Source organism: Amia ocellicauda, chromosome 4 (genome assembly GCF_036373705.1).
Source record: "Amia ocellicauda isolate fAmiCal2 chromosome 4, fAmiCal2.hap1, whole genome shotgun sequence".
NCBI classification, from domain to species: domain Eukaryota; kingdom Metazoa; phylum Chordata; class Actinopteri; order Amiiformes; family Amiidae; genus Amia; species Amia ocellicauda.
Genome location: NC_089853.1, coordinates 48,752,071 through 48,761,623, shown reverse-complemented (window position 1 = coordinate 48,761,623; position 9,553 = coordinate 48,752,071). Strand labels below are relative to the sequence as shown.

The window sequence follows — 9,553 nt, the reverse complement described above, 5'->3', positions numbered from 1 at the left end:
CATTCGACCTCCTACTACAATATATTAGAATGTGGAAGTGATTTTTCAGTTTTTTCCGACTGCGCGTCAAGCCAGCGTTGATTCGTTGAGCAGGAGATTCTGACAGCCGCGGCCAATCGCTCTGGTGTACGATTTGGCTGTAGGCTCTGCAGCAGGTCAGATAAACGGTGTGGTGCTATGAAAGTGTTTAAACCTTCCCTTAATCCTCATCCACGAAACGCATTAGTCGCACTAACAGACTGTACTGGCCTGGACATGTGGTCTCACAAAACTATGGGGAGCCGTTAGTATCATTCATAATTTGGTGAAGATAATGAGTATTTTGTCCACAAAATGCCCACTTATTTCCAGCTTGGCAATTTTGTGCACAAAAACGTACTTTGCCTTCTGTGGACAGAATGAAAAGCCGAGTATTATATCCACAAAATGATGTAAGGAAAAATACATTTCGTGCACCCATCATTCGCTATCCCTACACCTGATCCAAAAGAATTAGCATTCATGATCAGACAGGTGACTGATCAAGGCATCGATCCAGAGACCTGGGTTTGCAACATGATCAAGATTGAATTTAGATTGAAGTTAGAAACGTGCTCAGCCGATCTCACGTGGAAATCTTCAATTGTGTATATTTTGTGTAATCTACGAATAAAATTATAATATTTTAATACATGTGTAGAAATTCATTTGTTTCAGCACTGAACAAGATTGCAATTCTTTCCCAAGGACTGAGTTTATTACAAAGCCCAGATTGGTGGCTGTATTATATTCAGTATAGCACACCACATAAAAAAGGGTGACATGAGTATCTACAGCATAAAGGCAATTATCAAATCCCTAAATCATTTTCTTGCCTTTGTACTTTGATATAGGGTTGGCCGTGCATCGGCTCCCAGAGCCAGCTCCAGGACCCAGAGCTGGAGTGGACCTGGACAGTTTTTGTTAGTTGTGCTCCGGAGCTGGAGCAGAGCTGGTGCTGGCATTGCTGGAGCCGGAGCAGAGCTCATGGAGCTGCTCCACTCTCTCCCCCCTCCATTAAACTCTTTTTTTGTATTATTAATTGTAATTATATGACAATTAATTTTGTCACTCCGTTCAAGAAGTGATATTATAATAGTAATGCACATCTCTCATGAACCACTTGCAAACAAAGAAAGTCCATTTTAACTCTTTTTAAGTATCTCAAAATTATTTTATTTCAACCAAATTCTTTATCTGCCTGAATTAACCAAATTTGATATTTATAGCCATCTGTTATCTGAAATGTCCTGATACGAAAATACCACACCCTTGGATTTTACGACAACGGGGAGTTGAGGGTAGATTGTACACTGATATTATTTTTTACGACATATCGAATAGATTACAGTACTTAAAATGAAATCTTCAAAAAATACTGAACAGAGGGTCAAAGTACTTGCAATACATGGCCAAAAGTATGTGGACATTTGCTTGTTGAACATCTCATTCCAAAATCATGGACATTAATATGTAGTTGGTTCCCCCTTTAATGCAATAACAACCTCCACACTTCTGGGATGGCTTTCCACTAGATGTTGGAACATTGTTGAGGGGATTTCAGCCACAAGAGCATTAGTGAGGTCGGGCACTGATGTTGGGTGATCAGCCCTGTCTCACAGTCAGCTTTTCCATTAATCCCAAAGGTGGGATGGGGTTAAGGTCAGGGCTCTGTGCAGGCCAGTCAAGTTCTTCCACACCAATCATGACAAACCATTTCTGTATGGACCTCGCTTTGTGAGTGGGGGCATTGTCATGCTGAAACAGGAAAGGGCCTTGCCCAAACTGTTGCCACAAATTTGGAAGTGCAAAATCATCTAGAATGTCCTTGTATGTTGTAACATTAAGATTTCCCTTCAGTGGAACTAAGGGGCCTAGCCCAAACCCCTAGACCATTATTCCTCCTCCACCAAACTTTACAGTTGGCACTATGCATTCGGACAGGTATCATTCTTCTGGCATCTGCTAAACCCAGATTTGGTCTTCGGACTGCCAGATGGTGACGCATGATTCATCACTCCAGAGATCGCTTTTCCACTGCTCCAGAGTCCAATGGCAGTGAGCTTTACATCACTTCAGCATTTGGCATTGTGCATGGTGATTTTAGTGTTGTGTGGCTGCTCAACCATGGAAACCCATTTCATGAATGAAGCTTCTCCAAACCCCAAGAAGCCAGGAGGGCTCCTGATGGCCATAGCCACGCCCACCACTTCCTCTATAAAAGGAAGCAGGAAACAGACTCGTGTGTGCATTCTTGGCTGGGAGAGCGGGAGAGCGGGAGAGCGGGAGAGCGGGAGAGCGGGAGAGCGGGAGAGCGGGAGAGCGGGAGAGCGGGAGAGCGGGAGAGCGGGAGAGCGGGAGAGTTTGACGGATTCACTGGCTTGAGACCCTTTCTGGACCTGGACCATTCTCCCTCTTGAACCCCGGACTGTCTGACAACCTCCAGCCAGTAACGAAATTTGATTACGAACCTGCCTCATTCCTTTTATACCTCTGCTTGCCCAGTGTTTAGTTCTGCCGACCCAGGCATTTGCTGTTATTCTTAGCGTTTTGTTTATAGTGAGGGACTATTTGTCTAATTAGTGCTCAAACAGAGCTAGGTTTTTGTTTGGTTTTGTTTTGACACTGTGCCTGCCATAGAGAAGCAATGTTTTTGTACCCTCTACCTGCCTCCCTCCTGTGTGTTTCAAGACCAGACCCTGCCTACACACAAGCCCTTTTTGTGACGGGTCCCTCCAACCTGCTACAAGTCCTGTTCTATGTGCTTGTGTGACCTTCCACTTATGTATGATAATGATTATGACTTATGTCCCTGATTGGTGCTTTTGAAGAACCTTATTCCGGATTTGATCTGAATTTTCCTTCGTCTTCATGATGTAGTCTGTTAGGAATTGTACTAATGAACTGTGGGACCTCCCAGAGACGGGTGTATTTAACCTGAAATCATGTGACGCACATTGTGTGGACTCAATTCAACTAATTACGTTCCTTCTAAAGACTATTGGTTTCACCACAGCTCAATCAGGTGTCATAACAAGGGGGTGATTACTTATGCATTCAATTATTTTCTGTTTTGTATTTGTAATTTAGCGCTGGAGCAGGGGGTCTCCATCAGCTCCAGAGCCAGCCTGGAGCTGCAGCTGAACCTCTGGAGCCACTCTGGAGCCGGCGCAGGCAAACCTGGTGCACTGCCAACCCTACTTTGATAGCAACTCCTTGACATTGTTTTGCAATGCACAGTGAGGTCAACTTTAAAATCCTGACTTCTCTGTGTCCAGATGCCAACAGATATATATGATCAGAATAAGTAATAGTAAATTAATCTCGTGATTACATCAGGACACGGTACATTGAAAAATACTGCTTTTTTTGTCCCCCAACATTTTTAATGATGTTTTTTGCCCCCGCCCCCAGAAACATATTTTCCTGGGCTGTGCTGTTAAAAATATTACCCACATATTTCAGAGTGATTAAATTAACTGTCTTTAAATGTCTATAATATTGAAGTTACAATCACTCAACCCACAATTGATTAATAAAATATTTTATTAATAGAACTGTCATGGTATTATACTGAACTTTGGCATTTATATCAAGACTGGTTGTCGCACACATTTTCATTAGAACAGTGAAAATATTAAAGAGAGATCATTTGTAATGGCCTTGGTCCATGTTAAACATTTCACCAACACAACATGCAGTGTAGATATTATTCAAGAAAATATAATTGGCAGGAATAAACATTTTGCATTAAACAAATCTCTTTAAACATTTATTTACATTCTGCTCATAATTTAGTTCAACCACAGAACACTCCATTTCATACTGACACAAGCTCTACCAATCCACCCTCCTTGGTTCAGTGACTCCAGTGCCTGGCCTACAGCCAAATCAACTTAATCCACCTCCTCAATGGTGGGCCCTGGCCCTGAGCCTGCCTGTGTCTGGCTTCCTCCAGGCATGCCTCCGGGCATTCCTCCTGGCATCCCTCCCTGGTACAGCTTGGTGATGATGGGGTTACACACTTTCTCCAGCTCTTTCAGCTGGTGCTCGTACTCATCCTTCTCTGCCAGCTGGTTTGACTCCAGCCAGGATATGGCCTGGCTGCACTTCTCAATCACCACCACCTTGTCGGCCTCGCTGATTTTGCCTTTCAGCTTCTCATCCTCCATGGTGCTCTTCATGTTCAAAGCGTAGGACTCCAGGGAGTTCTTGGCAGCGATCTTCTCCCTCTGGGCATCATCCTCTGCTTTGTACCTGTCAGCATCCTGCACCATCCTCTCAATCTCCTCTTTGCTCAGCCGGCCCTTGTCGTTGGTGATGGTAATCTTGTTCTCTTTTCCGGTGCTCTTGTCCACCGCTGAAACATTCAGGATGCCATTGGCATCGATGTCGAAGGTCACCTCGATCTGTGGCACGCCTCGGGGGGCAGGGGGGATGCCCGTCAGCTCAAACTTGCCCAGAAGGTTGTTGTCCTTGGTCATGGCCCTTTCTCCTTCGAACACCTGGATCAGGACTCCGGGCTGGTTGTCCGAGTAAGTGGTGAAGGTCTGCGTTTGCTTGGTGGGGATGGTCGTGTTGCGTTTGATCAGGGCAGTCATGACTCCTCCTGCAGTCTCGATGCCCAAGGACAGTGGGGCCACATCCAGCAGCAGCAAGTCCTGCACATTCTCAGAGGTGTCGCCCATGAGGATGGCTGCCTGGACAGCCGCACCGTAGGCCACGGCCTCGTCAGGGTTGATGCTCTTGTTCAGTTCCCTGCCGTTGAAGAAGTCCTGCAGCAGCTTCTGGATCTTGGGGATACGAGTGGAGCCTCCCACCAGTACGATGTCGTGGATCTGAGCCTTGTCCATCTTGGCGTCCCTCAGCGCCTTCTCCACTGGCTCCAGGGTCCCTCTGAAAAGGTCCGAGTTCATCTCCTCAAAGCGAGCCCTGGTAATGGAGGTGTAGAAATCGATGCCTTCATACAGAGAATCGATCTCAATGCTGGCCTGGGAGCTGGAGGACAGGGTCCTCTTGGCTCTCTCGCACGCTGTGCGCAGCCTCCTCAGCGCCCTCTTGTTCTGACTGATGTCCTTCTTGTATTTCCTCTTGAACTCCTCCACAAAGTGGTTGACCATGCGGTTGTCAAAGTCCTCCCCGCCCAGGTGAGTGTCCCCTGCGGTGGCCTTCACCTCAAAGATGCCATCCTCGATGGTCAGGATGGACACGTCGAAGGTCCCGCCACCCAGGTCAAAGATCAAGACGTTGCGCTCTCCTCTCTTGCCCTTGTCCAGCCCGTAGGCGATGGCGGCTGCTGTGGGCTCGTTGATGATTCTCAGCACGTTCAGGCCTGCGATTACTCCGGCATCCTTGGTGGCCTGGCGCTGGGAGTCGTTGAAGTAGGCAGGGACAGTGATGACGGCGTTGGACACTTTCTGGCCCAGGTATGCCTCCGCAATCTCTTTCATTTTGATCAGCACCATGGAGGAGATCTCCTCTGGGTAGAAGGTCTTATTCTCTCCTTTGTAGTCCACCTCCACCTTGGGCTTCCCTCCATCGCTGATCACCTTGAAGGGCCAGTGCTTCATATCAGCCTGCACCACCAAGTCATCGTACTTCCTGCCAATCAGGCGCTTGGCATCAAAGATGGTGTTGTTGGGGTTCATGGCCACCTGGTTCTTGGCAGCGTCTCCAATCAGCCTCTCTGTGTCCGTGAAGGCCACGTAGCTGGGGGTGGTCCTGTTGCCCTGGTCGTTGGCGATGATCTCCACTTTGCCATGCTGGAACACCCCCACACAGGAGTAGGTGGTGCCCAGGTCGATCCCAATAGAAACTCCCTTAGGTGCAGACATCTTGCCAGTAGCTGTGTATCTGAAACATACAGAAACAATTTCAAATCATTGTACACTTTCACATAAGGGGCTATTCATATGCAGCTTGTGATTCCTGCACAGAGATGAGTGTGAAACTTTTAAAAGTTAGTTTAAAAGTTGTGAAAGTGTTAGAAGTTCTTGAAATTATATAGTTGAATAGAATACGTATACACTTTGACCAACATATGAGAAAATATAAACCATACTTTTAGAGAATGTCATAGCAGTCCTTATATAGGAAGTTTTAAGACTCTAAACAATAGGAACATTGTATGACTGTAAAATAACTGTTAAATTAAGCCAGAGCTACTGTTCAGTGCATTTGGTATTCAGTGTCTTTGCTGTGTATTTGTATTCCACTTGACCACTATTCACCTGTGAATATTGAATATGGACTATGGTTCTTATACCATTGTTATAATGTCATAATTTACATATTCAAAATCAAATAAGTCCCCCTTTCATGTTATGCTGTTATTAAGTTTTATGGAACACAGCATAAATACAATTAAAAAAAATAATAATAATTAAATGCAGAAAGCATCATGTTTCAGGTTATTGCTTTACTATGGTCTTTTGATTTATAAGGTTTGCTGGTGTTTTACTTTCAATAGGAATATAATGCAATTGCTGTAATTCACCTGACAAAGAACAGGTTGATCAAGTTCTAAATACTAATATATCTGCTATGTAATTTAGAAGGAAGAACTTGCATTATATATATTATATTATTTTGTAACACTTCACAATAATGGGCACCAAATCTTCATTACACATGAAGAGTTTATGCACTTCACCTGAGATCTGCTGTAAATCGCATGTAACAAGGTTAGGGTCAGCGTTAGGGAGGGATAGGGTTAAAAACTAGGAACTAGACCGACCTGCTCAACCATTTTGACCCACCCGTAAATCGCAAAATATCTGAATAGTGTAAAGTTGTTTCTGACGAGATATTAAACTACGGTTTAGTTACATTACAGCTTCTTTTAGCTTGCGATTGGTAGGTGTCAAAGTTTTGATTTGCGGCCGGTTTAAATCAACTTTGACCCACCCGCTAATAGCAAATTACAAACCTGCACTTCATAGCGGTTACAGTTATGATTAGAAGAATGTGGCATCTTACTAAAAATGAAGCCGCAACTGAGTACAATTCTGTAGTTTTCTATTAGCGGGCGGGTCAGAGTTTTGATTTAATCCGGCCCTTGGTCTATAGCCCTAAGTGCATGAGACGTTCATATGCTACATCTGTTACAAGAATTCAATATCGGTGACCATTAATGTGAAGTATTACCATTATTATGAAATGTTCTAGTCTTTGTTTAGCAGGCGCCCTTATACGACGGTCGTTGGTTTTGTTTCCAGACTAATTGAATAACTTTCTAGTCTCCTGTTGGCTTCCCATTTCTCCGACGTTACACACCCAGGGTTTTAACCAGTGCTGTAGTTAATAGTTTGAATTAGTTTGAGTGCATGTCAACAGTCATGGTTGTTTAAGAAACTGATATATTCTATAAAGAGTTACTATAAAGTAGCAAAATGTATATCCATCACTTTGAATACGCAATTAAAATGATGCAGGCAGCTCATAACGATATAATGATATACAACTGACTAGTACTGGTACAGTTCAGTGCAACTAAAATATTAATCTATGAAATCCAATATTTTTGTATATATTTTATATAATATTATCTAATATAGTTATATATCTAATATAATAATATAAAGTCTATAGGTCGAAAAGGTACACGTTTCTATTGCTATATCTATTCTATAATATGCTGGTGCTCAAAGTGACACAAAGAGCATACGTTACAAATTTAAAACTTCATCAAAAGGACATCAAGTTGAAGCGTCTTACCTATCCTGTAGTGCTGTGCTGCTGCAGTGACGGTCTCAATGAGGTCTCTCCTCTCTGCGACAGCGTGCGTCGCTGAACCGCTCCTGCAGCCTAAGCCCAGCCTGCTGCTTATATCTGCTCTCTGCCGTTCCAGAACCATCTGGTAAAAGCGCAGCCAATCACAGCCGAGCTTTGTGTTTACCTTGGTAACAGTCGCCAAGCGCTGCGCAGACGCCCGATCGCAGAAGACGCGAGAAGCTTCTGGAATGAGAGTGTTGGGATCAATCAAAGACCCGCCGTGCGAAGCTGCCATACAAGGGTATCTAAGATGCTAAACGGTGAGACGAAGTAAAGCTTATTTGGTCGTGGTTTCAATGTACTCATGTTACAGTTATTAAAACAAAAAAATATTAAAGGAAACACTTAAAAAGCAAGATATTGACCCTGCTATACCAACTATAAATCTCCACGGCAATCTTAAAAAGGTGTCTACGTTTCGTTCAAAACAAAACATTTGAAAGAAATGGACTACAAACGTTTAGGCTATTACAATATACTGAATATTGGTTTTATTGGCTACATACATTTAAAAAATGTGTTACTTTAATGGGACATTGTAGTAGTGATTGATTAGTAAATTAGTAGGTGAACCCCCTCCTCTGTATATATTGAACCTTTCTTTACCATCAGCCTATAGATCCACTATTGGGAAGCCTCCCTACGTTTCCAGCTTCTCTTTTCCATGTCACACCTGTAAAGTTTATGATTTCAACTTCCCATCTTTTATGTGGTCTTATTCTAGGTCCTTTTTCATATCTTGGTATCCATTCAATACAGCCTCTTTGGTTCATCTGTTCTTGCAATGTATCCGGCCCATTGCCATTTTAACATTTTCACTCTTTCAATGATGTCATATATTTTGTTCTCAGGTCCATTAATTTATGTTCCTATCTCTTCTTGTTATCCAAAGCACACATCTCTCCATGCTTTTTTGTGTCGTCCGCAGTTTCTGTGTCATTTTTACATAAAGTGACCAGGTTTCACAGCCATACGTGAGCACTAGTATGCGCTTTTCTATTCAGGTAAATGGGTACATTTAAATATTTGTATACAATTTAAACCATGAAAAACTTTTTACTTTTAAAGTTAGTTTTAAAGTGTAATTATGTCTTAATATCTCAATAATGTAATTATCATATGGATGACAAAATACAGTATATTACACACAGAAAAAAATCCATGAATAAAGTTTATGTTTGATGAAGTATTATTTTCAAATTGACGTAATACAAAATCTACTCATTCTAGGCCTGTACTTACACTGCTCATATTACAAGGTAAATAAAATACAGTGAACCTGCCCTTTAATGAAACAGAGGTTACGTCATACAGCGCCTTACGCTATTGGCTGATCTCCCGGTGTTTCAGAACACTTAATTTCACGGAACACCGGGTTTGACCGTCCCGATGGGGGCAGCGGAATATGAACTGGGATCTGTCAGCTCCAGTCATTCTTGTTCAAATTGAACGATTCTCGCTGTTCTTTTAGACTCCTATTTCCAGTGTAACAATTGTGTTTATTCAACAAGTGGATATTTTCGATTACACATGCACATAGTATTAGCATTGAAGTTATTTTTATCTATTCCTCTCGGGGTTTTTCCACTGCCAGCCCAAAAACGGACAACCGATTAGAAGAGCTGCGTGCTCGGAGTTTGCAGCTGTCAGCTCAGCAGTGAAGAGACGCAGAGAAGTGGCTTCATTCCCGATGCTTCTGTCTCTGTCTCTTGCACTGTTTGAAAGTGGGGGTGACGCCTGTGCTTGAACTTCAGGTGGAGAG

The 9,553-nt window shown here is 43.1% G+C and overlaps 1 protein-coding gene across 1 annotated transcript; it reads right to left on the bottom strand.

The window, feature by feature from the left end:
* Window positions 1-3,546: 3,546 nt before the first annotated feature.
* On the bottom strand, window positions 3,547-7,813 carry LOC136748689 (heat shock 70 kDa protein). Its single transcript, XM_066702656.1, has 2 exons — window positions 7,735-7,813; window positions 3,547-5,871 (listed from the first exon to the last, which is right to left on the bottom strand). Exon 2 carries the CDS (start codon window positions 5,850-5,852, stop codon window positions 3,915-3,917), a length of 1,938 nt encoding a protein of 645 aa, XP_066558753.1. The 5' UTR covers window positions 5,853-5,871; window positions 7,735-7,813; the 3' UTR covers window positions 3,547-3,914.
* Between the last annotated feature and the right edge of the window lie 1,740 nt (window positions 7,814-9,553).